Source organism: Sorghum bicolor, chromosome 4 (assembly GCF_000003195.3).
Source record: "Sorghum bicolor cultivar BTx623 chromosome 4, Sorghum_bicolor_NCBIv3, whole genome shotgun sequence".
Taxonomy (NCBI): Eukaryota; Viridiplantae; Streptophyta; class Magnoliopsida; order Poales; family Poaceae; genus Sorghum; species Sorghum bicolor.
In genome coordinates, this window is record NC_012873.2 from 53,870,695 (window position 1) to 53,898,266 (window position 27,572).

General features: G+C 44.9%; 5 protein-coding genes and 1 long non-coding RNA gene across 13 annotated transcripts; 2 read left to right on the plus strand and 4 right to left on the minus strand.

Annotated features, from left to right (window-relative positions):
• LOC8072605 lies at positions 111 to 1,883 on the minus strand. Its single transcript, XM_002453989.2, has 3 exons — positions 1,627 to 1,883; positions 721 to 789; positions 111 to 623 (listed from the first exon to the last, which is right to left on the minus strand). The coding sequence occupies exons 1-3, from the start codon at positions 1,861 to 1,863 to the stop codon at positions 441 to 443; spliced, it is 489 nt and encodes a 162-aa protein (XP_002454034.2). The 5' UTR covers positions 1,864 to 1,883; the 3' UTR covers positions 111 to 440.
• LOC8072606 (thioredoxin-like 4, chloroplastic) lies at positions 2,608 to 4,368 on the minus strand. Of its 2 annotated transcripts, none has more exons than XM_021459647.1 (3): positions 3,873 to 4,368; positions 3,593 to 3,771; positions 2,608 to 2,911 (listed from the first exon to the last, which is right to left on the minus strand). In XM_021459647.1, the coding sequence occupies exons 1-3, from the start codon at positions 4,320 to 4,322 to the stop codon at positions 2,896 to 2,898; spliced, it is 645 nt and encodes a 214-aa protein (XP_021315322.1). In that variant the 5' UTR covers positions 4,323 to 4,368; the 3' UTR covers positions 2,608 to 2,895. The 2 variants fall into 2 exon arrangements, with proteins under 2 accessions (XP_021315322.1, XP_002454035.1); XM_002453990.2 differs by having other exon boundaries at positions 3,587 to 3,771; positions 3,873 to 4,367.
• Positions 6,192 to 11,099, minus strand: LOC8072607 (probable protein phosphatase 2C 15). Its single transcript, XM_002453991.2, has 9 exons — positions 10,639 to 11,099; positions 10,070 to 10,241; positions 9,223 to 9,373; positions 9,075 to 9,138; positions 8,314 to 8,421; positions 7,691 to 7,816; positions 7,364 to 7,608; positions 7,033 to 7,235; positions 6,192 to 6,936 (listed from the first exon to the last, which is right to left on the minus strand). Exons 1-9 carry the CDS (start codon positions 10,870 to 10,872, stop codon positions 6,905 to 6,907), a joined length of 1,335 nt encoding a protein of 444 aa, XP_002454036.1. The 5' UTR covers positions 10,873 to 11,099; the 3' UTR covers positions 6,192 to 6,904.
• On the plus strand, positions 15,104 to 16,421 carry LOC8072608 (tuliposide A-converting enzyme 2, chloroplastic). Its single transcript, XM_002452267.2, has one exon. The coding sequence runs from the start codon at positions 15,249 to 15,251 to the stop codon at positions 16,272 to 16,274; it is 1,026 nt and encodes a 341-aa protein (XP_002452312.1). The 5' UTR covers positions 15,104 to 15,248; the 3' UTR covers positions 16,275 to 16,421.
• On the minus strand, positions 18,783 to 21,206 carry LOC8068926 (7-deoxyloganetin glucosyltransferase). 3 transcript variants are annotated; one of them, XR_002451763.1, is made up of 3 exons: positions 20,356 to 21,206; positions 19,008 to 20,264; positions 18,783 to 18,909 (listed from the first exon to the last, which is right to left on the minus strand). XR_002451763.1 is itself a non-coding variant. In XM_021458195.1 (2 exons), exons 1-2 carry the CDS (start codon positions 20,846 to 20,848, stop codon positions 19,255 to 19,257), a joined length of 1,503 nt encoding a protein of 500 aa, XP_021313870.1. In that variant the 5' UTR covers positions 20,849 to 21,206; the 3' UTR covers positions 18,783 to 19,254. The 3 variants fall into 3 exon arrangements, 1 of the variants encoding a protein (XP_021313870.1); XR_002451764.1 differs by having other exon boundaries at positions 18,989 to 20,264; XM_021458195.1 differs by having other exon boundaries at positions 18,783 to 20,264.
• LOC110435017 lies at positions 22,239 to 26,905 on the plus strand. Of its 5 annotated transcripts, none has more exons than XR_002452672.1 (8): positions 22,239 to 22,509; positions 24,648 to 24,693; positions 25,323 to 25,680; positions 25,775 to 25,840; positions 25,929 to 26,108; positions 26,224 to 26,325; positions 26,420 to 26,496; positions 26,582 to 26,905. It is a non-coding gene; the product is annotated as an uncharacterized LOC110435017 (long non-coding RNA). The 5 variants fall into 5 exon arrangements; XR_002452674.1 differs by having other exon boundaries at positions 26,224 to 26,296; XR_002452670.1 differs by having other exon boundaries at positions 22,240 to 22,509; positions 26,429 to 26,496.

A 27,572-nucleotide genomic window follows, 5' to 3' on the forward strand; every position in this document is an offset into this window, starting at 1 on the left:
CCACCTTTTTTACTTTTTTTTTTCAGGGAAACCACCTTTTTACTGGTTCAAAAGAAGTTCTGCGTTCAAAGATAAGAAGAATGGACAAAGCAGCCGGTTAAGTTCTCACATTTCACAAACCGTACTCAATCAGACGTTTTTAGTTTCTTTCTGCTCAAGAATTTTGAGTTGATTTCAGACCTGAACATACCTACTCTAATCAGGAAACCAAGCTAATAATGATCCAAGAAGAAAGGAGCTTGTACTCCAAATTTAGCCTCTACCCACTACGTCTGACAGGATAAACACAACCAAGAGTGTAAAGCAAGGGCAGATTGCAAAGCTGTGGAGGCACAGGTCGACATACAACTATTAATACCCAGAGATTTGCATGATATATGATAAACAAAAAAGTGACACCAGTACAGTACAGCACTATGTCACTACTTGCTAGCCGTTTTTTATTGGGAACCTTGACGATCCTTGGCGAGGCCAGACTTCTGGAGAGCTTCTACAATCTCTGCCACCGCATGATCGCTCCTCTCAAGGACGCCCTCCAGCGCCTTCACCTTCTCCAGCAGCTGTTCCGCGTTCATGTTCGCGCAACTCACCAGCTTATCTGCAGTCTTCAATGCTGCGCACAGCTAGAGGCAGACATAACCACAGCATTATCAGTTACATGGAACAGGTACAAACAAGTGTAAAAGGAAAGGAAGGGAAATGGGAAAGCAAGAACCATACCTTCAGCATCAGCGAGGGCCATGAAGGATCCTTCTCTTCTAGAGCTTTCATCAAATTGTTGTAGTGTTCCTGATAACATCATGAACAAAGTCAAAATTCAGTAAGTTTTTTTAGTTGAGAATTGAGACATCCGAGTGTGGTGAACCAGACAAGCATGAAAACAGTATAATAACATACTGATGATCTAAACAGCTAATACTCGGGTGGCAGACATGGATGACCAAAACTGCATCAACAAATGGAGCACTCTATTTAGTTTTCCTGTGAATCACAAATGTACCTCTTCTGACTAGCAAAATATCTCTTGTGACTAAAACTGCAGCAATGCAACTATCTTCTCTGCCAGGCACGATTGGCAAAGAAGCCCCGGGCAAGGCATTGAACGTTAATGTAAATTCACAACAATCAGGTCGATAGTTGGTTTGGGGGCGACGAGATGGTTCCATCTCGTTTTTCTGGAATGGGATGACCACACCACTGTGTTTGGTTTGAAGGGAAGGGATCATCCCTGTGTACCGTTCCGTTTGTGGTATATAGAAATATATAAGATGAACTGTGTTCTTTTGAGCATTTCATCGAACATTTTGCAAGCGCCATCCATCACCAGTTGTGCTCACCGTCCGCAGCCCGCGCTCACGTACACCATGCTCTGATGCCAGATTGCCAGCAGCACGCCCGCACTTGCCGCAGCGGCGGCTGCTGCTGCTCGCCCACCATGGCACCATATGGCAACAGCTGAGTGCGTAATGTAACGGGAAAAAAAAACACATGGATACGATGCTCAACTCCCAATTGAGCAGTCAATTCTACGATACCAGAAGTAGAAGAGTAACCCACGATGGAAGAGTCAATGTTGGAACCCCGATCGAGAGAACATTGGGTAGAGGGGAGGAAACGAGCCCTAACCTCGAAGAGCCGGCTGAGATCGGACGGATCGGCCTTCCCCGCTTGCTGCGTCGCCGATGGAGAGGAGGGGGCGGACGCATCTCCGACGCCGACGAGGGGGTCGTCACCGCCGTCGACGGCGAGGTCGCTGAGTAGATCCCCGATGGTGAGCAGTGGACCTCCAACTCCTCTCATCTTTTTTTTTTGATGTAATTTTTCTTCGTTTTCGTCTGTATAGTAGGTGACGAAAAGGGACATGGGCCTCACTGCGTTTTGTATCAGTGGTTGGTTATGGCCTGAATGAACTCTGATATAGCCCAACACAAATGGTGAGATGAGCCCTGTCCCGGGCTCCCGGCTTGCTCCCTATTTTCGCCATGTGATTCCTTCTTTTAGAACTTGTTTAGTTCCGAAAACCTTTTGTTTAGGTACCGTAGCAATTTTATTTTATTTGTTAATTATTATCCAATCATAAATTAAATAGGCTCAAAAGATTCATCTTGCGATTTACAGGCAAACTGGTAATTAGTTTTTATTTTCGTCTATATTTAATGCTTCATGTATGTTCCGCAAGATTACGGGAATCTTGAAAAGTTTTTGGTTTTTGGGTGAAAAAAACAAAGCCTTAATCAGTGATTTTAGCTTCATGCAAGCACAAGGGTAAATAGGCTATGAGTATAACTTTTTTTTGTGAAAAATTATCCAACATTCTTTAAGGACAATTTATGTAACCAAAAATCCTAAAGTCGAAAAGCTAAGAAAATTATCAAACTAGTAGATTTTTTTTCCTTAAATCGTGTTCTATCTTTATTGGTTTATAAAATTCCTGTTTTATATATAAGCAGGGAAAATCAGACTCTAAAAGTTGAAGGTGGTCAAAAGGATTCTTTTGGCGTAAAAGAACACAGTAACACGAACCGGCCTTACAGCTTCTATTTCTGAGTAATTTATATATTTTTTTAAATGGAAAAAATGGTGGGATCACAACTACGGAGCTGGCAGTCAAAAAAAAAACTACTGGAGCTGGCACAGAGCCAGACAGTAAACAAATTCTACGGCGTACAAATAAGGACGCACGTTTGGTTCAGATAATAATATACATCTCGTGTTACAGATAATGGTACATTGATCCAGACTCATGATATATATACTGCTGGTGGTAGCTCACACATCCCAATTACCAAATGCGATAATCCTGTGCTGCTGTGCATGGTATCTCCAATTCTACATACCTAGGCTATCTGCACCCTCTCGAGGAAACTGATCTCCGCCACTGGAGTTGAATCACTCCTACTGCTCTTCTTCTCTGCAAAGGAAATGGAAATGTCATCCCAAATTGTTACCACAGTTGCAAAGCGCAGCGATGTGTTTACGTGTGGTGTCGCTTCTTTCACAGAGACCACAAGGTTCTCTTCACCACTTGAAAAAAAAAATACGTGGCTCTTGGCATCCTAGGAAAGGCATGCTGGTAACCTGATGATTTGATGAGCACTGTTCTTGAAAAAAACGTGGCTCTTGGCATCCTAGGAAAAGGCATGCTGGTAACCTGATGATTTGATGAGCAACTCAAAAAACAGGTTACTCTCAAAGAAAAATGCTTCCATTCCATTGCTAGAAACAATCTTTTTTTTTTGGGAACGTGTGTCCTATAGAAACAATCTATTCCATTGCTACCTAAGAACAGCCGGCAAGGAGATCGTGCTAAGCCTTGTTGCTCGATTAAAGGCTGCTGCCTGTTCCTTTGCAGATTGCACATTTTACATTACGAAAATGGAAATCTTTCTTAGAACTGTCCTTTGGCTGATTATGGCAAAAAGTACTGATTTGTTGTGAGAGAAAAACTACCGAATGACAGGCAGATTCGGCTCAAGCGAAAAAGGCAGTTATAATGTGCAGTATCACTAGAACATTTGACGGTATCTTTGTCAGGTCGCAACAGATCAGGAAGTCTTAAAGAAAAGATCAGGAATTGGAGACTCACTCTGGTTCTGGTTCTGGTTCTGGCTCGGCCGAGGTGTACTTCTGAATGGCGGCGAGGATCCTCTCCTTGTCCCTCGTCGCGAACGACTCCACCAGCACGCCGTCCTTGTAGAAGTGGAAGAGCGGCACGATCTTGATGCGCAGCCGATCCGCCACCTCCGACTGCTCGTCGTACTCGTCGATCACCTGCATCATCCGCGCAGCATTACCCCCCACGCGTGTTGCATTGCATCGCGAGATGCTGTACAGCAAGCGGCATCTGAGACTCTGAGGGTATACGGACGGACGTTGTGCTTGAGGAAGACGACGGGGGCGCCGTCGTCGCCGGAGCCCTTGCAGAGGCGAATGAAGCCCTTCTCGATGTACTTGCAGCTGCCGCAGGAGGGCCGGTAGAAGTCCACTACCACCAGCGCGCCCGTGGCCTTGGACCGCTCCAGGTGGCGCTGGAACTCCTCCTCCGTCTTGAACTCCGTCACGCAGTCCACCGGGCAGAACTCCTCCTCGTCGTCGTCGTCCTCCACCACGGGGGGCAGGCCCGGGAGGGACCCGTTCGTGCTCCCGGCCGCCGCTTCCTCTTCTTCGCTGCTGCTCTCAGTCGCCGAGGCAGCCAAGCGGCGGCCGCTGAGGGTGATCCTTGGAAAGGGAAGGAGGGTGGCGGGACCGGGACGGGAGCGGGATGCGGCGCTGGCGGGGAGGATGAAGAGGGAGGGAAGGGGGAGGAGGGAGGAGACGATCATGGCTGCATTCTAGTGGTCCGTCGTCGACTCGTCGTGTGTGTGGATATTGCTGCTTTTGGATTTTTTTAATCTCTCTTTTATTTTTCTTTTATTTATAAATAAAATGTTTTTTATTGGGTGAGTTCAATCAATAGGAGAAAAATACATGTTAGAACATCTCCAACGGTTTTGTAAATGGATTTTGTATTTTTAATTTTGCAAAAAAGTCTTAAAAACTTATATCCAATGGTTTGACAAATGGATTTTGCATTTTGGTTAACTTGAAAAATTTCTGGCCAGATTTGGCATATATGCCAACTATGTATTGCGTTTGGCATCGTATAGCCCTGCGTGTTTTCCTTCCCCGCATGTGGTTCTCCTGCCGCCGCCGTTTTCTTTTCGCGGAAAGTTGGAGGCCACGATCTTTCGGTTCTACACATCGCTGGACATCAACACCGGCTGTGGAGGAGGTAATTTTCATCAAACCGCCTGTTGGAGAGGTACGTACGCCATGGCCATAGATTCATCCTTCCAGTATGTGCATCGAGAACTAGAAGGTGGCGGCGCCAGGAATAGCGCACGAAGAAAGACGCACGACTGAGTCGACGGTGCGACAAAAATTTTTGCCATAAAAATAAACGCTAGGTCCATACTTTGGGTTTTGCCAACTTAATTTTGCCAAACTATTAGAGGTAACTTTTTTTCTCCTCCCCATATTGATTTGTGACTTGGCAAACTCTATGTTTTGCCAAAGATAAAATGCAAAACTGTTGGAGATGCTCTTATGTGGCTGAATTTCTTTACCGAAAATTGATAGGCCCTTTTTAGCAAATGGGAATTTGACTGTGTTTAGGGCATGTTTGGTTATGGACGCTAAACTTTACCGTACGTCATGTTAAATATTTATACACACGTATAAAGTACTAAATATAAACTATTTATAAAACTAAAAACATAATTAGAGAGTAATTTGCGAGACAAATCTTTTGAGCCTAATTAGTAAATGATTGGATACTAATTGCCAAATAAAACAAAAATGTTACGGTATTTGTTAAACTTTAACAACTCCAACCCAATACCCTTAGGACCAGCGGCCGCAAGGCGCGGTAAATTTTTCAATTCTCGTAGTGGAATGGCCTTTTGCGAAAAGAAAAATTTTGAGGTGTCACGTCGTATATGTTTGTACACATTTAAAGTATTAAACATAGATTAATAAAAAAACAAATTGCATAACTCATGTAGAAACTACGATAAATTTGTTAAAACTAATTAATCTATCATTTATACACATGGGTTACTATAGCAGTTATGGCTAATCATGGACTAATCACTAATTAGAGTTAAAATATCAGTCTCGTGATTTACAACGCAAAATTTTTTTGTCTACATTTAATGCTCTATGCATGTATCCAAAGATTCGATGTGATGAGTGAAAAAAATTTTAGTAGAGAACTAAACAAGGTCTAATTTCTAATTTTAGTCGGAAACAAACACAACCATCGAAGCATGGCACGGCAGTTGGATGTTTGGATTTGCGGCACATCACTCTAAAATGGTATTTCAAACACTTACAAAATAATATGAATTTTTTATTTGTATTCCTTGTATAAAGTATAAATTTACTTTTTTTTTCCTAATGATACAATGATAGATACAAGAATTGTGAAACTTTTGTTTTCATTTTGGCCATTATCCTTCACACACAAGAAACAGAGACATCTTGGCATCATACTGCATATGGAGTATGTTTCGACAGAACTGCCGAAAACATATTACAGCATACTTTTGGCTGGGGAATCTCAGTTGCACAAACGAATTTAATACTCAGAACTAAAGACATTATTACGAAAAATAAAAAAATATATACAAAACGGGTCAGTGACACCTCAGTGAGTCAAAAGTCAACTCTACCATCAGCATTTACTAGAACAAATTCTTTCCTCCAATTGGCACACCAATTGATTTTCATCCAAGTAATGGCAAAATGCAGAGGAAACAAATCTGTCTTGTTAGCAAGATTTTGTACATTGTACATGACAACTAATGTCTTGCTGATGAATCACAGCTGCTTCAAAGAATATTTTTAGATGATAATTACATTGGTGTCAGCGAAGGCTGGACCTCAACAGGGACTGGTAGTACTCTAAGGTCTCTAGCCATAAATTAAGGCCGGCTTGAACGGGAAAAATTGATGTAAGCGCCTAGTCCTAATTCAGAAACAGTGCCATAGCTATTTGTCAGAACTCTATACGAAGAGTAATTCTCGTTGCAGCAGTTGACCTTAGAATAGACAAGCCATATCATTTTGGCATCCTTAATCTTTCAACCTGTATGTGCCATCAAGGTCAAAGCACTGAGTAAAGCTGCCTACATTCCTGGGCAAGAACCTTGCTGAGGACAAGGGGCATGCTCCTCACTTGGGGTGAGAGCTATAAGCAGCAGCCACCTCCACAATGGCAATTCAATACTTCAATCTAGTTCTAGATCAGAACTCCCAGACATTACATGTGATCAAGGAAGTGCCACAACAGATGAAATGCTGCAAAATGGTGGTGCTGGGGTGTTGTTGGTCAGTAGTTACCTGATCACTATACACATGTCAACTATTCACTTGACCCACTGTTTCTTGATGAATCTGCAGAATATTAATGGTGGTAGATAGTATAAGAGAAGGCATATTCATGCTTCATGATAAATAATCAAACATAAATAACAGGTCTCCAAATAAGACCTCGTGAACGACGCTTTCCCTCCATTGCTTCTTTCTTCTCCTGACAGCTCTGGCAAAGGAATGGACCATCCCAGCGACGCAAGCTCCCAGGTTGTGATGAATCTTCATGTACAGATATCCCTTGGTTTGGCTTTAACTCTACTTGACAAATGGCACATATGAAGAGTTTGAACATATTTCGAACAGGGTATTCAGAATCCAGCCTGCATTCAACAATGACAAAAATGCAAAATTCATATTTACAATTCCTGGTGCAAAATGTTGAAAATAAAATCAAGTTTCCATCTAATTGTACAAGATTTAATTATCAAGATGAAATTAGGGAACCAACCGTCTAGAAAGAAGTGCACACCCATCCTCAAATATTTCCTCCACATTATCTGGATCCATATATTCTCTATCTGTATGGGAATGGGATGATGAATCCGATGATTTTTTCTTGCCGAACATATTTTTGAAGACACCCATTCCTGGTTGCTTTTTAGGATGTGGCATGGAAGGGTGGTTTTTTTCTGCTATTATATCAACAACAATACAGGTGGTATCATCCCTCAGTCCTTTTGATTGAACAGCAGTCTACAAAAGGTTTCAGATATGTAAATAAGAGTATCATTTAAGATTTATGGCTGCACAAAGATGCACATAGAAAGGAAGTTACTTTAACGATTTGCTCAGCTGCAGGCACTGGAGGAAGTTCACGTGAACAGTTAAAAGCTACTTCTGGAGACAAGGCATCCCAAACACCATCACTTGCAATAATAAGTCGGCCTCCCGCAGTAGATAGCTACACATATTAGGAGCAGATTATGGTATGAATATTGAATGCTGAAGATATTGACATAATGCTGAATAGCTACACACATTAGGAGATTAAGGTTTGAATGCCAATGCTATTGATATAATGCTGAATAACTCAACAAAATCACCTAGCTAATTGTGATTCTCTCAAAAAGGACAAGTAGAAAAGTAGGCAGTTTGTGCAAGTGGCTTAGCATAACTACAAGGCACATAACCAAACATTGGTGGTAGAATGATATATTCTTCACACTGCACATGGAAATAGTACTAGAGAAAATTGTGGTCATATGAGAAGAGGTAGTTACCGTATGAAAAAGTAAGTTTTCACAAATGCAAAATGCTACACTAAGGCAAGAGACTTGGAGACTGTAACTTTATTAGTAATATAGGATTTACAGTAGAAAGGGTAAGCCATTAGATTTCAAAACGAACTAAGTACAGGCCTGCAAAGCTGATGTGAAGATTTAAACAGTGAGTGCATACCTTTACTTGTTTCACAAGAGGAACTGGAACAATAAATTCACCAACATCTTGATCTCCGATTGACCTTGATAGGCACAAACCTCCAGGCCAACACCTAAGGGGGCCAATCTGGAGGTAAGAAAATTAAATATAGGTCAAGCAGGTGGAAAGAAAAAAAATACAAAGAGCATTTAACTAAAAATCCAAAATCATGGCCTGCTCATGATGTTAACTCTCCTTATCCTAACACCTTAAAAGGGCCACTCTACCACTTTTCCTTCTTCCCACTCTATACCCTTGCACCACCACCCCTTCCCTCCACCCACATGGCACATGCACTCACCTCCCTGCCACGCCTACAATTAATGATGGATGCAACACTCCTTATAGACATATAGTATGTCTGGCAAATATATAAAACAGTGAGCACTGCAAAATATAATGATCAAGGTTTTCAAATTGACTATTGATAGAACACTTCAGATCAGGTTCAAAAGTTATTTCTTGATTTAACATAAAATGAAGGGCTGAACTCAAAGATCAGATATGTGAAAAACAAAAGGCAAGCATAATTGCACAAAACATGCATATGCAGGTGGAAAGAAAAAAAAAAGATGTTGTCGATGTAATATGAGAACTGCATGAAGCGTATCCAACTATTAGGTGACATGATTAGAACTTGCATGGCATATTGGATATTCATGCAATGAATTTAAGTAATATGAGCAACATGATCAATCCTCAGCATTAGCTAACAAGAAAAAATATGAGTGAAGTTCAACCTCAGCACCACCAACAACATTTAGCCTTCCAACATCACCTCCACATTCTGTTACACGATCAACCCTGCACATAAAAACTAAGTTAAAGGAGCAAAGAGGTTGCCATGAGAAAGGGGAAGGGATGTGCATCAGGAGAAAACAATCTTACTCCTCTTTACTTGCATCAAATCGATGATCGGAGGATAAATGATAAATTGAACCTTCAGCTTGTAGTACACAACGGGAATCGCCAACTGATGCAACAGTGATGACCAACCCATCTATTATGACAAATGTCACAGTTGTCCCTGAAGAACGTGCTGTAACAGACAACCAAATAGATATAGTAATGAGTAAAGACGATTCCAATCATACGACTCCATGGTAAAACATATGGCAGTATAATCTAGTAGTAGGAAATCTACTTCCTTTTGATGTCAGTAAGATTTAGAGATGTGTTATCCAGTGGCGGAGCTAGCAGCAATTGTTAGGAGGGGCCAATTTGTCTTATGAAGCTAAATGTGAACGCAAATACTAGATCAAGTAGTCATTAACTATAAATTTTAGGCTAATTAAGACCTCAAATACGTAACAAATAGTATTAAGTGAACTCTATTTGATACAAATTACCATTTTTATAGTCACTTGTAGTAATTATATAAGCTATATAGAGAATAACTCTGCAGATTAGTATGAAAATATAAAGAAAAGTAGCAACTAAATATTGATTATTAACCTAAAACTACTACTTTGGCTCTGGCAAGGGGGGTGCCAAGGCCCAGGTTGGCCTGGCCTTAGCTCCGCCAGTGGTGTTATCCCAGATATGTTGTGTATGTATGACAATGGTGATGGGCACAATAACAGCTGAAAAAATTATGGTTTGACATCGCAGTCTTCTTTATCTTGTCCACAAGATAACAGACAAGGAAAAGAACCCGGACAGCTAGACAAGTTCACCGAGACATACAACACATAAATATTAGTCAATGCTGCGTTAGTTTTTGTATATCACCCACCTTTAGTCTGGAAATCTTTATCGGTTTTGACGAATGCAGCAACCAGCGCTCTTGGGAGTGCAGCAAGCCAGTCTTCCCTGTTGAGATCAGCAGGGACCGCGCTCAAGATGTTGTTCAAGAGGTTCTCCTTGGTGTAAATCGCCGCTCCATTTCCATTGTGCCCATCAAACAGCTGCAACAAAGCGGCAAGGCTTAGAAATGGGGCTTGTTTGGTGATCCAAGCTCAAGCACACATTTTCCCAATGTAAACACTTTTAACCACCTACTGACGGCATTTATGTATACATCAATGGGAGTAGGCCGTAAACATACCAAGGACGAGTGAAATACGCCCCAAAATAGCAAAATCAGAGCTCACGTTTCGCACCAGCCGAATCCTAAATTCCGACACCTACTTACTCCAAATACGAAATTCACCCTGAAACCTATAATTTTTGGCGCACCAAGCCGATCGCGCATCGCCACCCCACCAAGATGCCCCCAGGCAGGCACGCGTCAGCGATCCACGTGACGACAGATCGGGGGCGGCGATCGCGACGGGAGGGAGGGGAGAGATGGGGTGCGCTTACGCCGAAGGCGGAGAAGGAGGAGGACGGGACGCCGGGGACGCGCTCGCATTCGGGCTTGAGGAAGGTGAAGTCCTCGCCTTTCTTGGCCTGGCTGAAGAGGCCCGAGTGCAGCTCCGGGCGCTCGGACGCGGTGCGCTCGCTGGCGACCTCCCGCCTGAGAAGCACGGCCAGCGGCACCGCGGCGCCTCCCCCCTGGCTGCTGCCGCCGCTCGTGGACCCCGAGCGCGAAGACATCTCCCCGCCAGGCCGCCGCCGCTGCAACCACCGCCGCGGCGCCCGAATCCGGTGTGCAGGCGAGCGAGCGAGCGAGGCGGGCGGTCCCCGTGCCTCTCACCCCCTCCTTTTGGTGCGGTGCCTTTTTTTGGGAGGCGAGGAGAGGGAGGGACAGGAGGGTGGTGGTGGTGGTGCGAGGAAGAGGAGGAAGAAGAGGAGAGGAGAGGGGAGGAGGGTGGTCCGATGGGTCACATGGGAGGGGAAGAGAGAATTTGGAGGAGTACGGGACGCGGAAATCCAGCCCGCCACGCGCATTGCACAATTTCGGCAAAGGTAGGTAGGGCAGCAGCCGCAGGCCGACTGGGGGCCCTCTGGTTTTTCTTTGAAGGGCTCCGGGTACAGGAGTACAAAGCCCGACTATCATGATCCATGCATATGCATATCCACGCGTCAGGATCAGTTTCACTGCATAAATTCAAACCCCGCATGTCATGGACAGTGACACGCGTTAGAACTTTGGATTTTATTGCCGCATTCAATCCACGTTGTATAATGGCTTAAGTTCTACTCTAATCTACTTTGACACACATGAATTTCGACGTATATGAATTGATGGAATCCAACTATGTTCAAACAAGACCTTAGCGTTATCATAAGGTCAGTCTCAATGCATAGTTTCATGGCACAGTTACCAAAACCGGCCCAAAAGAGTTTCATGGGGATGAAACTCCTCTCTCATCTGATGAAACTCCTTCATTTAATGACACTGCCAAGTCAGCAATTTTGCTTATGTGGCACCCTATTTAATGTGCATGACACTTCCATAAAACATGCATTGAGACTGGCCTAATGGGATCGAACCGCCATAGATGCTTGCTCTGGCCTATCAACACACATCACCAGCTTAGGGACCCACCATGTTAATTTATCTAAATCGAGCGTCATCCCTTTAATCAACCCAATTTAAGCAAATCAAGCTCAGTGATCCCCGGGAGATGCCACCCACTTTGCTAGCATCGTGGGATGATACCGATTGTGCATCATACCAATATAATCACCATAAATAAAATCACATCTCAACAAAAAAGATTACATGAATAAGTGAAAAACATATACTATAGATATTATCGAATTAATAAGTTACTCATACAACATTAGTGAAGGCGCAAACTGGTGTCTCTGTGCAATGAGAACCATATGACTATTCTTACCATGTTATACCTAAGTTGAAAGCCCTACTTTACGAATTATAGAACTAGTAATTGGCCACCCTGCCCATGGGCATCATCACCATATATTCCATGACTCATGTCATTCACCCACTTTGCTAGCATCGTGGGATGATATATGGGCACCAAGGTCCTTTAGGTACCTAATAAACAATTTAACGACAACATTGTGAGTATGGAATTGTACTCAGTACGACTTACCTTATATATATAAACAAAGGATTATGCATTTGACATTAGCAAAGAATAAAGTTGAATTTACATAAATAACATTTTTGCATAAAGTAAATGTTATCTATCAACTACATAAAAGCATAGAATAAGTCTAAGCACACTACTACAAAAAAAATTTTGCAAGACCTTTTGGAATAGGCCTTCGAGGCGGACATAAATTTTAACCGCCTCGATTAATGCTTACGACTAACCGAGACGATCATTTTTTATTAACCAAGACGGTTACAAAAACCGCCTCACAAAATGGATTTACGAAGACGGTTAAAAAAACCGCCTCGCAAAATCTATTAACGGAGGCGGGCATTATAAAAGGCCCGCCTCCAAAAATACCCCATGTTTGGAGGCGGGCCCTTTTATAAGATCCGTCTCGGTTAATACTTTCTAGGCCCAGACAAAAGCCCATATCCAATATGCTATCGGGTTTATATATATGAGGAGTTAGGGTTAGATTCATACATCTCTCCCTCACTCAGTCATCACTCTCTCCTCTTCCCCAAGACTGTCGCCCTATCCGCGATCCCAAGTCCATCGCCCTGTCCCCATCCCCCATCACCCTTCCCTCTCCCCAAGCCCGACACCCTCTCCCTAGCTCGTCTTCCTCTCCCCTTCCCCATCCCCCTCCCCTCCTCATCCCTCTCCCTCTCTTAGTGAGCATGCAGCGGCGCCCCTCCCTCTCCAGATGAGTAGGCAGCAGAGCGGCGCCCCACCCTCTACCGCGTGGCCAGCAGCAGCGCGGCACCCCTCCCTTTCCCTCGTGCATGCAATGGTGTTGTGCCTCTCCCTCTCCTCATTTAGGCAGCGGCGTGGCGCCCCATCGTCTCCAGCATCACAGATTTTGACAAGTACCTCCTTCGGCGGCTTCTCCAGGCGTATCAGCGTCCATGGTGGCTGGATCTGTGGGGGAGGTCGCTGGATCTTCCTGTGGTGGCTAGATCCGCACGTGAGCGCGGTGGCCAGATCCATGGGCGTGGTGACCGAATCCACGGTGGACGCATGGATCCACATCGACAGCTCCTCCGAATCAAGGTTCCCCTAGCGGTGGCGGAGGGTAGGAGCGTCGGCAACGAGGCCCAAATCCAGGCCCGGTTGGACTGCGAGCTTTTTCATTTTTTTTGTTTTTTATTCGATTTATCGAGGCGGGCACCAAACCGCCTCGGAGAAAGTTCCATTAACTGTGACCTTTCATACAAGGCGTTTTAGTTGCCCGCCTAAGAAAATCGTTTTTGCCTGTCTCGGTTAAATTTATTTGTAGTAGTGGCATGTATGAACATTGAGCATAAGCTGGAGCTTGATCTTCCACGAGTTCCTCATTACCATAAACTACTCTGAATCTAAAAGTAAGAACCACTGAATTTGTTCGAAGACATTCAAGCATTCGAAGGAAAATTTGTAGAGATGTCACTACTACATAAACTTTTACAAGTCGGGTGTTTTTATTTTTGGAGGCGGGCAAGGTCAACTGCCTCCAACGAAAGGTCATAGTTAATGGTGAAATAACAGAGGTGGTTGCCCTTGCCCGCCTCAGTTAATCTGTTTACAGAGACAGACACGTTAGAAATGTCCACCTCGATAAATCAATCGAAAAAACAAAAAAAAATCCATGAGCCAACTGGCGAGCCTGTTCCTGAGCTCACTGGCGAGCCTCAACCGACGCCAGGCCCGTCCTCGTTGATCCGCCAGCTCAGCACGTCGGATCCGCCACCAGGGAGTTCCTCCTCACCGGATCCACTGACGTTGCTCCTCATGGGTCCGCCACCGGAGCTCGTCACGTGGGGGAGGTTGTCCTCGTCGGATCCATGGCCAAGGAGGTTGATAAAATATTTTGACTCTTCAAAATTTTTAAAATGACTTATAATTTAGGATAGGGAGAGTATAAATATGTCTTTAGAAAAGACAATACGCCTTAAATTTTGGGAGGAACGAAGTACAAAGCATATTATGAAGAAGCTTTTTAAAGCTGTTCTAAGGTGTCCACGTGTTGAAATTAAAGGGCCGGATTTTTTCCGGTAAAAAATACTAGTAGTAGTATCACAGCAGATCTTCTAGAAGATAGCGATTCTGGCTGCGAGAGAAACAGGTTCAGGCCTTGTTTAGTTTCGAAAAGTAAAAAGTTTTCGATACTACAACACTTTCGTTTGTTTGTGACAAATATTATCTAATCATAGACTAACTAAGATCAAAAGATTCGTCTCGTGATTTACAGCTAAACTGTGTAATTAGTTTTTGTTTTCGTTTATATTTAATGTTTCATGCATGTGCTACAAGATTTAATGTGACGGAGAATCTTGAAAACTTTTTGGTTTTCAGGGTGAACTAAACAAGACCTCAGGTGTACGTACAGTGTGTTCACAAATAAATATGCATCTTATTTTTTTTAAGAGTCAAAACTTTTAAATTTAACTAAATATATAAAAATATAATATTTATTATATATAATATGTATCATTAGTTTAAATATAAAATATACTATTATAGTATACTTATTTATAAACATAAATATTGATATTATATGATATATTTATAGTTAAATTTAAAAAAATATTGACTCTTTTAGAAATAAGACATTTATGGACGGGATGAGTAATTAATTCAGATCTGAAGCCATGCATCAGTGCAGGGCATGTCCTCAAGTTCAACGTAGGTCAGCAGTCAGCAGCGCCGTCGACGCGTAGACCAAGTCCATCATCACGTCGCGCGTGGCCGAACCTGCCGGTGACCGCTCTCCGCTGCACCCGTTCCATCCACGCAAACGGACCTCACCTCAGCGCGTCCGCTACCAACCAACCACCCATCCTCGCCGGCCACGCGACGCGACGCGAGCAAGGCAAAGCACGCCAAAGAAGAAGCGGACGCAACTCCAACAGCCCTCGGTTCTCACTTCTCACTCCACACCTCCACCGTCCACCCACCCAGCCTCTCACGAGCGTGTCCGCCATGGCGTCGTCCAAGCCTTCGTTATCGCTCCCCTTCCCCATCCCCGCCCCCGACCCGTCCGACGAGGTCGTGCGCGAGTTCGGCCCGCTGCTCCGGATCTACAAGAGCGGCCGCATCGAGCGGCCCCTGGTTGCCCCGCCCGTGGATCCCGGCCACGACGCCGCCACGGGGGTCCAGTCCAAGGACGTCCACCTCGGCTCCTACTCCGCCCGCCTCTACCTGCCCCCCGTGGCCGCTTCCAGCGCCAAGCTGCCCGTCGTCGTGTACGTCCACGGCGGCGGCTTCGTGGCCGAGTCGGCCGCGTCGCCAGGCTACCACCTCTTCCTCAACAGGCTGGCCGCCGCGTGCCCGGCGCTCGTCGTGTCCGTCGACTACCGCCTGGCGCCCGAGCACCCGCTCCCGGCCGGGTACGACGACTGCCTCGCCGCGCTCAAGTGGGTGCTCTCCGCCGCCGACCCCTGGGTCGCCGCGCACGGGGACCTCGCACGCGTCTTCGTCGCCGGGGACAGCGCCGGCGGCAACGTCTGCCACTACCTCGCCATCCACCCGGACGTCGTCGTCGTCGCCGGCCCGCAGCCGCGGCCGCTCAAGGGCGCCGTGCTCATCCACCCCTGGTTCTGGGGCTCCGAGGCCGTGGGCGAGGAGACCACGGACCCCGCCGCGCGCGCCATGGGCGCGGGACTCTGGTTCTTCGCGTGCCCGGACACCAGCGGCATGGACGACCCGCGGATGAACCCCATGGCGCCCGCCGCGCCGGGGCTCCACACGCTGGCGTGCGACCGCGTGCTGGTGTGCGCCGCGGAGGGCGACTTCCTCAGGTGGCGCGGCCGCGCGTACGCCGAGGCGGTGGCCGCGGCCAGGGGCGGCGGCGGCGGCGGCCTCGGGGACGCCAACGCCAACGCCGGCGGCGGCGTCGAGCTGCTGGAGACCATGGGAGAGGGACACGTCTTCTACCTCTTCAAACCCGACTGCGATAAGGCCAAGGAGATGATGGACAAGATGGTCGCTTTCATCAATGCGCCGTGATCCGCGACAATTGCGCTTAATAGTGTTGCTTTTGTGTTTATCGTGGTCTCAGAATCACCGTGATAGGCATTTATCGTGACATTGTGGAAAATAAAATAATGGATTTCAGCTGTTTTTGAAAATGTTGCCCACGCATCGACTTGTCAACTTCTCGCCAATTTCATTCACGTAAACAATTGGAGTACGCGTACTTCTTCGGTTTATGCAGGATTGTTATCTATGCTATTTTTATATTTTTAAAGTAAAAATTAAAGTCTAATAAATGTATTATCTAGTTTGCTAAAATAGTAAGTTTACCATATTGTCCTCGCTACCTATCCTATACAAAGTCTATTGTGGCACTCTATAATTTTTTTTTACACAATTGCTAAATCTGTAGTTTAGAATATAATTTTACCTAACCTTTTGAAGATGCTCTCGTTTAATGCATACTTCAAGATTTGAAGTTTCCATTGGAATGATCCAGTTTTAAATTTCTACAGTGCAGGTATACTTCAAGTTGAAGTTTCCATTCTAATGCATATGCATACATCAAGAATTGAAGTTCAAATTACTGTTCGACTTTCCATTGTAAGGATTATTATTGAAGTTTTTGAGATCCAGTATATGTTAAGTATGTGAGTATCTCAAAAAAAATGATTGAACTTGGTTTAAACAATTTTGAAATTAATTTCAAATAAAAAACTTTTTTTAAAACTAAAACCTTATTTTTCTTATACGTGCTTTAAGAAGGAACTTTGTATGATAAAATACTAGATATGAATTTAATTACTTTTGTTAGATTATGAAAATTGTTTTGAGGCTAAACTGCTTTGCTAAAAAAATAAAAAAAATAACATTCTAGGAAGAGTTTTAAAAGCTACAAAATCTATGACGCGAGATCAAATAAAAAACATTGCGCTTGATTTACAGCATCTAAAAAATAATTTACATGATTTTTAGAAAAAAAAATTAGAGATTTCTAATAAGTTCCGCGTTTATTAGGGGAAGAAAAAGAAGGAACTAAAGGCGCTCTCCACCGAGACCGGACATTCAAGGATCAAGGATGGGATGGATCTGTTTTCCACATAGCATCCACCTGTCGTTCCTTCCCCGTGCTCCCCAAATCCAAATTAGCAATTGCTTGCCGGCCTTTTTTTCTTTTCCTTTTCTTTTTGAAAAAGACACGTTCGTATTTATAAAAGATACTGTAACATGGAGCATCTTTACAAAAGCCACGTACAAACGAGGTGACAGAAAAACAAGAAATCCTCCAAACACTCGACGACGAAAATGTCGAGACCAGACAAAAGCTTGGTTGGCGGCTAGGCTAGGTTGCTGAAAATCTGCGACACGCTAGCGCAAAAGGCCTCGCTATCAGGAGCCGTGGGTTTCCATCTCCTTTATGGAAAAAAAAAGAGAAAAGAAACATCTCCGACGACTGAAGATTAGTGTAGACGCCCTGACGCCGGAGCAGAGAGAAGGTTAATGGTGACCCGTGAAAGATGGCCGAGCTCTTCGTATCTACTTCATCCTAATAATTTATAAAACAAATTTATAACTTCTTAAGAGTTGAAGAATCTAAAGTTTAATCAAATTTAAGCTTTGGCTCTTTAAAAATGGTTAGAACGATTTATAATTTTAAATGGAGAAAGTACGCAGAGAGTTGCAAAGATTGACGCAAACACGCTGAATTGGACGTCGGCGGCCGATAACGCCTCCTGGATGTTGGCATGTGAGCGTGCACGCGCAACAACGTCTCAGGGATGGCCGGGCCCCATCAGTTGGGAGTGCACGCCTGAGCTGTGCCCGCATCTGTGTCGTCGGCGAACGGGGTGGGGTTATAATGGGAAAACGTCAATGCCGAGTTGCCGACTGCCCGCTACCGCTACGGCGACGGCGACTTAATCGGAGACCATCAGCTAGCTGCCCACCGGCCACCGCACGCCGAGCCACAGCAGCCATGTTCCCATCCCCGTCTCTGGAATGAGAACGGAAATGAAAACTTAGCTCGGAACGTAGATGTTGTCGAAACGTAGAATATAAAAACGGTATAACGTGTCAATGAGAATATTTATGTTTTTAAAATATAGACGTTTTCAAAATATAGACGTTCTCGAAACGTAGAATATGGAAACGGAAACTTGAGTCATATTCCCGTTTGGAGGCTGCTAATTGCCGAGCTCGACGGTGCCATTTGCGAGGGTGACGTCGCCCGCAGCAGTACGCTGCATGACAACCCACACAATGACGGCCGCGAGAGGCCGGATGGCGAATGGCGAGGAAACGGCGGAGCAGCCCTCCGTGATATGAGCACGCACAGCATCCAGGGGCGAGGTTGAGCAGAGCTCAGGCGGTTGGACAGGGCGTTCTTCATCGTAATTTTTTTTTTCCAATAACAGCGGCCAATTGAGTTTTAAGTCGAGAAATTGTTATGATAAGTGTGTCAACTAAAAGTTATAAACAAAATGAATAAAAATTAGCTAGGTTGCAAAGGTCATGTAAAAAAATATTATGACAAGTTATCTATAAATCACTTAAAAATATATTTAAAAACAAATTGTGGTTACAAGTTTTGTTGTGCAGAATGTTATACACAAGACGCTAATTCAGAATGACGAGCACCTGATGTGTCCTCTGTGGTGATGCTGCCGCACTGAAAGCGACAGGGAGGGTAATCAACAGCCGAGCCAAAGATAGACAAAAGAAGTGGGAGGTCAAAGAAGGAAACACACGTTATAAACACGGACTCACCGTCGGCCGCAGCCCGCCATCCATGGCCGCGTCGCCGGAGCCCACGCCGTCATGGCACGAATGCTCGCCGCTGTGGAGGTGCAGCATGCGCTCTGACCAACTGCGGTGTCCAGCTAGAACGCTCCTCGATCACGACCAACTCCAACAACGTGGAAAATCAATCAACGATTGCTTTATTAGGCGAGTCAAATTTTTGATGCCCATCGATCATCAACAATTGGGGCTTCATGATTCCGGTCAATTGTAACTACTGGTCTTTGAGCTCTTGATCGAGCGTCTGATGAGTTGCATTGGGTGGGCGGCTGAGCGCTCTCACCATGCTCAGCAGGTTCTCGCGCGACGAGCCGCCGGGGCCGGCAGCAGCCTCCGCCGCCTCCTTCCACCTGGCCGCGCTCTTCCGCATCTCCTCGCTCGCCATCACCTTCCTGACGCGCATGGCGACCTGCTCCCTCTCCACCTCCGGCTCCAGCCGGACGCCGACGCCCCACACCTCGCAGGCGTACTTGCAGTTGGTGTACTGGTCCGAGAAGCCCGGCCAGCACACCATGGGCACGCCGGCGGCCACGCTCTCGCACGTCGAGTTCCACCCGCTGTGGGTCAGGAAGCAGCCCACGGCCGGGTGCCGCAGCACCTGCTCCTGGGGACACCACGCCGTCACGTGGCACCGCCCCGCCGCCGCCTCGGCCTTGAACGCCGGCGGCATCGCGTCCAGGCCGCCGCCGCCGAGGACGAAGTTGTCTCTCATGGACCATAGGAACCGGTGGCCGCTCGCCGCGAGACCCCACGCGAACTCGGTCAGCTGCTCCGGCGTCACCACCGTGTGGCTGCCGAAGTTGACGTACACGACGGAGCCCCGGTCCTGCGTGTCCAGCCAGGCCAGGCACTCGGCGTCCTGCTTCCACAGGCTCAGGCCGCCGGTCGTCGTGGACTCGGTGTCGCTGGCGGTGGCGGCGGCGGCGCCGTCGTCCTGCTGGTGCTGGCGGAGGAGCAAGCCCAGGGTGCCGACGGTGTACACGCGCGGATACTCGGCGCGTAGCGCGGCGAGGACGTCGGCCTCGAGGCCGTCGAAGGTGTTGAGGATCACGGCGCCGGCCTCGGCGCACCTGTTCGCCTCCGACTCGTTGAAGCGGAGACCGAAGTCGTCCGGGTCGGTGGTGCGGAGGAAGCTCGAGAAGTCGCCGAGCCGCGTCGGCGGCATGCCGGGGATCCAGTCGATGACCGTCGTCTCCAGGTAGCCGTTCGTCAAGAAACTCTCATCTGCACGCCGGCCGCTTACCGTTAACCGAACGAACAATTATACACCTTTCTCAATGCGAATCCAATAACGATGGATGTAATTATTTCTTACCCTTGAGTGGGACGTATCCTTTTTCCTGGAGCTCGCGGAGCCTCATGTGCGTCATCAGCGAGGCGGCGCTGGCCGTCCAGAACGACATGGTCGGGATACGGAGCTCCCGCGCGACGTCCAGGGCGAAGCTCATCAGCATGGTGGGCAGCACGCAGGTGACCGGCGGCACGCCGGGCGTGCAGTTGAGCCGCGCGAGGAGGTCCCTGAGCGGCGCCGCGCAGCGGGTGCTCGTGGACACGGCCAGGCCGCGGCCGTAGTCCTGCCTGCCGCGGTCGGCGTCGGGCAGGCCGTCCGGGATGGCCTCGAAGCGGAAGCCGTCCCGGCCGCGCACAGCTCCGGCGCCCTCGGTGGCCTGCACGCGGCGGTGGTTGTGCTCGGTGTTGACGAAGGTGACGTACACGCCGTGGCGGTGCAGCAGCTTGGCGATCTGCAACGCTGGGTTGATGTTGCCGGAGCATGGGTACGGTACAACCACAACGTGTGGCCTCGCCATTTTTTACCGCAAAAGTTACGATCTTGCACGCTTGATGACCTGGGAGATTACACTCGATCGGGTCTTATCTTTGCAGTGGATCAGAGCTGGCCCGCCACGACGCCGAATAAGCCAGGCACGTGCAGACGGGAGCGCTTACGCCGCCGAGATACCATTTTCCACAGATGCTCTCATTTGTGATTTGTCGCCAGGCCACCCTCTCTGTTTTTTGTCTTCGGGCCGGCCAGATATTGACGTCAAGACGTCACTGAGAGCAACCCAAACGCAGTGGCTTTAGGACTTGTTCAGTTGGAGAATTTTTTTTCGATTCGGGTACTGTATCATTTTCGTTTGTATTTGGTAATTATTGTCTAATCATAAACTAAATATGTTCAAAAGATTCATCTCGCAAATTACATACAAACTGTATAATTAGTTATTTTTTTACTCTATATTTAGTGTTTCATATATGTGCCACAAGATTCGATGTGACACGGAATCTGGAAATTTCTTGAGAACTAAATAAGGCCTTAGTGTATGACTTGTTGGACTAATAAGGCAAATTTTTTCAAGATTTCTCGTCTCATCGGTATATGAAGCATTAAATGCAGATAAGAAAATATCTACTTGCACAGTTTGTCTGTAATTTACGAGATGAATCTTTTGAGTCTAGTTAGTTCATGATTGGACAATATTTGTCAAATACAAATAAAAATGCTATGGTGTCCATTTTACAAAAAAATTTGCAACTAAACAAAGCTTGGTTAAAAATATGGGCGTCATGTAGGTGACTGTGGTACCTGCAAATGCGGGCGTGAAGACGTCAGCGAGAGCAACCCAAATGCAGGGGCTGTTTGGTTGCTAGCCACAATTTGTCACACTTTATCTTAGGCAAGTTTGACCAAGTTGGCAAGTGTTTGGTTCACAACTAAACTTAGGCATGATTCTTTTGGGCTCCACATGTCATAGAGTTAAAAAGTGTGGCAAGATTCCTTTAGGCATGACAAAGTGTGGCAACCAATTTGCTAGCCACATTTTTTGTGGCTTGCTACACTTGCCTAAAGTTAGTTGTGGTAGATTGTGGCTAGTAACCAAACATCCCCCAGTCTCAATGAAGGCTCAATGAAAGAGAAGATGAGGATCATAGAATTTGTAAGGAAAAAAGTGAAGGGGAAAGAGCTGTTCTCTCCTAAACCATCCGGCAGCTTCCAGAGGAAGAAGCAGAGTCCACGTCATCCGAATTTCACAGAGCCGTACAATCTCTTGATGAACGGTCCAGATTGATCGAAGCGAATTTTACCGAAAGCAGCTTCTTCTGCTTCTCATTGGCTTCTCCAGCTTATCCTCAGCTTCTCTAACTTCTCGTTAGAATCCCGACAAGCAAATATATACAACAGCTTCCGCTCCACCTTCCTGAGCCTTCTGCATCTCGACCCTTCTCCTCCTCGCTCGCTCGGTCTCCGTCTCCCTCTTGATATGGGCAGCGACGACAGCGCCCTTGCGGCACGCGCCCCCACGGTGGCCGTCCCCCGACTGCCACGGAGCGGCGCGACCGGACGCCACTGCTTGCCGTAGGCTCGGCTCCTCCCGGAGTGCCTCCTTCCGCCGGTGGGCGTGCGCTCGATGAAACCCTACCTGCATCTTCCTCGCCGCCACCGGCGGTGGCTCGGCTGCATCTGGCGGTACGTCACCCTCTTCATCTCATACTTCCTCCCATGGCTCCTCCCCCAAATCCCTCTCCCTTGCGGGCGCGCCCTGGCCGACATTGGTGCCTTAGTGGGCGACTTGAAGCAGGTGCCTGGCTGCACTATGCGCCTGCACCCGGTGGTTCACGTCCGCCAGCACGGCTCCTTGGCGCATCTGGCATTAGCCGGATGACAGCAACAGGCATCAGTTGGCCTACTCCTGCGGTGTGGATTTCTCTGCGTTTTTTTGCGTGGACCAAAGAATCTGGATTGTGGAGAATTTTTTTGGCATTTTAAGCAAAACAAATTAAATTTGGAGATAATTACATAGTGCTAGGTTTTGTATTGTGCGAGTCTCCATAACACATAGACGCCCAAATGACTCCATACTTGATGACATTGACCGGTCCTTGCATGATGCTTTGTGCATTTTGAAGAAAACCCCGGAAGTCAGAATCCTACATACATGAATCTGGATCTCGCTATATAGAGACCATAACCATGCGAACTTCCAGGATATTGGAACAATAATTACTTTGTTGTGTACTTATTTCGTTTTGACAGGTCAAAGTTTAATACTTAGCCTTCTGCAGCTAACTAAGTTCTTACAGGCTAGATTTAGACGTGGACCAGGAACATAGAGTCTGGGATTCTCTACAAACATATATATGTCTTGACTAAATAAATTTGCACAAAAAAAAGGAGATTCTCTTACTTTCAATGTCATAGATTTCATGAAACATGATATTTTAAATCTCCATTTTCATCAAAATAAGGTAGTTGATGCTTATAACAATGATAAATCCTCTTATGAGATTTGCAGTTCTTCTAAATTCTCGTTTAATGAATATGATCAACATTCATGTGATTCATGTAAATAACCTTTGCACATCTAATTTTGGAGGCGTGACATTTTGCTTTTTAAACTGGTGATAAAATGATAGTAATATTATTAAGTTTTTTCCTGCTCAATAGATACGATACTAGATTTACTCAACATTCTGGTGTTTTGGCCCCATATATTTTCTTCCATGAAATAGTGGTGTGATGGATGACTGCTACACTTTGTTTGTGTGTCTGCATCTATGAGATACAGGACAAACTAGAGGCAACATTAGAATTGCATATATGCCAGTCTAAGCTACCATACTTACTATTCCGACAATATGCTACTTAGATACTACTACCATGGTGCCCACTGTTTTAGTCTACAAAATAAAGGTTGACTGATAATCCTATAACTGCAACTAGGCATTTATTCTGTGAGAAGCAGGGGAATATCAATGAACCTTATTAGAGGCTGCAAAATGGATGGCTAGGTAGTGGGGACAAATACCCTTCTGTTAATAAGTTTGTTAAGGTAAGGGGTAAGATTAGTTGGTTTAGATAACCTGCTACATTTTAGTTTTTATTATTTTGGACTGACCCTCCTCCCATTGAAATATAATGTTGGATAAAAACAGTCCACACTTAAATGTTACTTGGACGAAACTGTGTGACAAACATCAAGCACAAGGCAATTAATTTACATGTTGAAAACTTGCCGTATGCCCCATTTGTAGCAACGAATGTTCCTTTCCAGTGCATATTGTACATACTAGGCTCAGAAAATTCATTCCCATATGACCTAACAGTGGGACTTCCCCTACTGTTTTCCTGGTTCAAGAAAGAATTATCTTTCAATTCCTTATCTTGACCTGAGTTACCTTATGTTACTAGAATATAATGTTGTTCTGCTTTGCGAGATTTTAAAAATTAATGTTGTAAATTTTCTCCGCCCATTAGCTATGTAAGCCACAGTGCTTCAAATGAATTTAGGTTGGTTATTTAATCATTTATGTTAACTACAAATAAAAGTACGACTACCAGGCTAAAAAACTAATATAGTTTGCTCAAGATATCTCCGTTTACTCACCCAACTATCACCTATCTTATAGTTTGTTCTACAAAATTTACGTTCGTAGATACAGGTTGCTTGTTTATTTACCATCTTTGGTCAATTTTTTTTGCCTGGCCAGCTACTCTGTATATGCTAGGTATCCCATCATCCCGTTTTCTGATCTCCATTCTCCTCTGTTATTATTGTCGTGCGCACAGCTCCTAAACCCTATTGATTTCCCCTCTATTGTGTTCAGGTGCATTCAATCAGATAGCAAGCAAAAAGTGAAAAAGAGTGGACAGGTGAACAACTTTTGTTTGAAATGCTTCTTTATTTTTTGTTCATATCCAGTTTGGTTTACCTACACGTTACACAGCAATTCTTGTGAATTTTATATATTTCTTGTATTAGGACTAGTTCTATTGACTGAACTAATTAGACACAACCCCCTCCTAATTAGATGACTTTAAACTAAAACATTATTATCCGGTCAGTATGCAATATTGATTCTTCTTTTTTTATCTCCATGTCAATTGTAGGTTGCCAAGTCTATCTTCCTTTGATGCACTTTCTCTCTATTTGTAATGTTAGTCATATCAATATACCTGTGCAGTACTTTCGGATACTGACAATGTTAGTTGCCATTGTTAGAACTACTTTTCATGTAGAGTTACTTACTCCTATCCTGCTTACACCTTTTTTAAAATCCATAAATTTGTCCCCTACATCTTGAAAATACATGGCATGGTCTTAACATCTACATCTCAGCTGGACATTTGCCGCCACTCCATGTCCCTCTTCTTCTCACCTCCTAGACTCACCTTAGTTTGGCCATGTGCTTCTCTTTTTTAAATGATTTTGCTGATTTGTCTTCTCAGTTAAGATGCCACGGTTTTCTAAATTGTTTCCCCTTTTGTTCTGACTTTCACAGGACCTACACATTCTAATATGGGTCACACTGTGTACTACTATGTCATAAACTTTCTTCTTTTTCACTGATCCGATCTCATGTTGCCAACTCCCATCAATTTTGGCAGAAAAATGCATGTGTACTCCTTATTTTGATTTCATCTCTACATTCTTACCTGTATAGCTCTGTCTGTATTATCTTTATTGATGGATAGTGGTGGCACCGTAATAAAAAGATTGTATTCAAAGATCTTATTGCTCAATCCCTTAGCTATATATTTTACTTAGTTCTTTCCGCCATCTTTGCTTGGATGATTGGCAAGGCGCTGAGGCTCGACGAAATCATAAGCTAGGTGCAGTCCCTGCAACGACAGGCCGAGGTAAGCAGCAGAGCCCCAGTTCAAACTGTGCGATGCACCTAACAAAAATTCCGTTTTTCCAAATTCTTATCGATTTCACTGCTTTCTGGCCCAGTTCTCTTCATGAAGTTTGAAGACCCCACTCGACTTCAGCAACCTGCCTACCCTCCTATAAAAAGATGTGAGTTTAAACTTTCCCCATGTTCCATCCTGTGATGGACCAATCGACCAAATTAGTAGATTACTTACATGACGCTGGCAAAATTCAGATGTTCCAAGCCTATGGCTCTTTGACAAGCTCGGTCTTCTCATTGGAAAGCTCCAACTCAGGATTTTGATTCAGCGACCAAGGAGATGTGTTCCAGTCGTCCGTTCCAAACGTCTTCGACAACCAACCTACCAATAGGTAGTATGCTTTTTAGGATGGAACAGCTGGCACAAACTTGCAGGTAAACCAACTAATGCATGAGGAGCTCATTTTTGTTATCCATTTAGTTAACTTACTGAAGAATCAAATCACTGGGAATCCTAACATAGCTTTGGTTGACATTCTTTATTTTTCAGCAAAGAAGCTACTACAAGGAGGCTCTCCAGAGCATTGTACACATCAACTCAAAGAGCAGAGCCACGACAATAGGTTCTCAATTTGAGCACAGAGCTTTCATGGTTGGTCAATAAAACACTAATATTCTGAAATTAAATGTTTTACTAAATCTTGCTCACTTTGCCTCAAACACCTCACCTGAATTACCGCTCGGAGATATGTCAGTTAGAAGGCCACATGAAAATGGAGTTCCGATGGTCAGCATAGACCAACCACGGAATGCATGGATTCAGGTACATTTCTCAAACGCTCATATAACAGATGCTCAAAACACAACTCATAGTTCCAAAAAGTTTTATAGAGTATTTTCTCCAACAGACTGATTCAACAACATGGTCGGACCTTCCACAGACACAGCTTTTGGGATCACAGACAAGGATAATTGGGCGATCACTACCGACCTTGAAATGAACATGTATAATTACTCTCGATATCACTATGTACATAAACCAAGACCTTACCCCCGATGTATAGAACCATGAAGCAGTGAACACTACTACACCTCCTATTATTCATCACCCGATGTATAATTAGAACAGTGCTAAACCTGTGAACCCTATCCGTATAATGTTGTGATAACTTATGTAATATTACAATCACCATCTACCATACTTAGTATCTTTCAACCGACAGTTCTCTCAATGTATAATGGTCCACACTGTATCTTTTAACTACAACATAATACACATTTCAACATAGAACAACGCTACTTAGCCTTTGTAATTCCCTCTCCACATGCGCGCGATGGCGCGCGCCCCTCCACTAGTAGAGCAAAGCCCAACGCGGGCAGCAGTAACATTTAGCCTCATCTCAAAAGACTTGCCACTTTAGACTTGTAACTCCTTTCATCCCAATTTATAAATTATTTCAAAAAATCTTAAAAAATTAAAGCATCTTAAGTTTAATCAATATTATAGGAAAAATTAGAAAGATTTATGACATCAAATATATATTATTATAAAAATATAACTAATGAAGAACCTAGTGATATTTAGTTGGTATAATAAATATTATTATATTATTGTACAAATTTAGGTAAACTTGAGATATTTTGACTCTCTAAAATTTTTGGAATGACTTATTGAGATGAAAGAAGTACTTTCTTATGCCCCATCACTATTTTCTCACGTCAAAGGTTGTTTTCAAGAAAACACTTTTTACAGTCTATCGGTCATTCACACACATCCATCTCTTTTCAGAATAGTTTATAACTTTATCTGACAAGGCGTTAGTCTTCTCTACAAGCTGGAGGCCATGCGCAACGCTCCAACCTAGAGTGCTACCCCAACTTCTAGCTATGCAACAGATA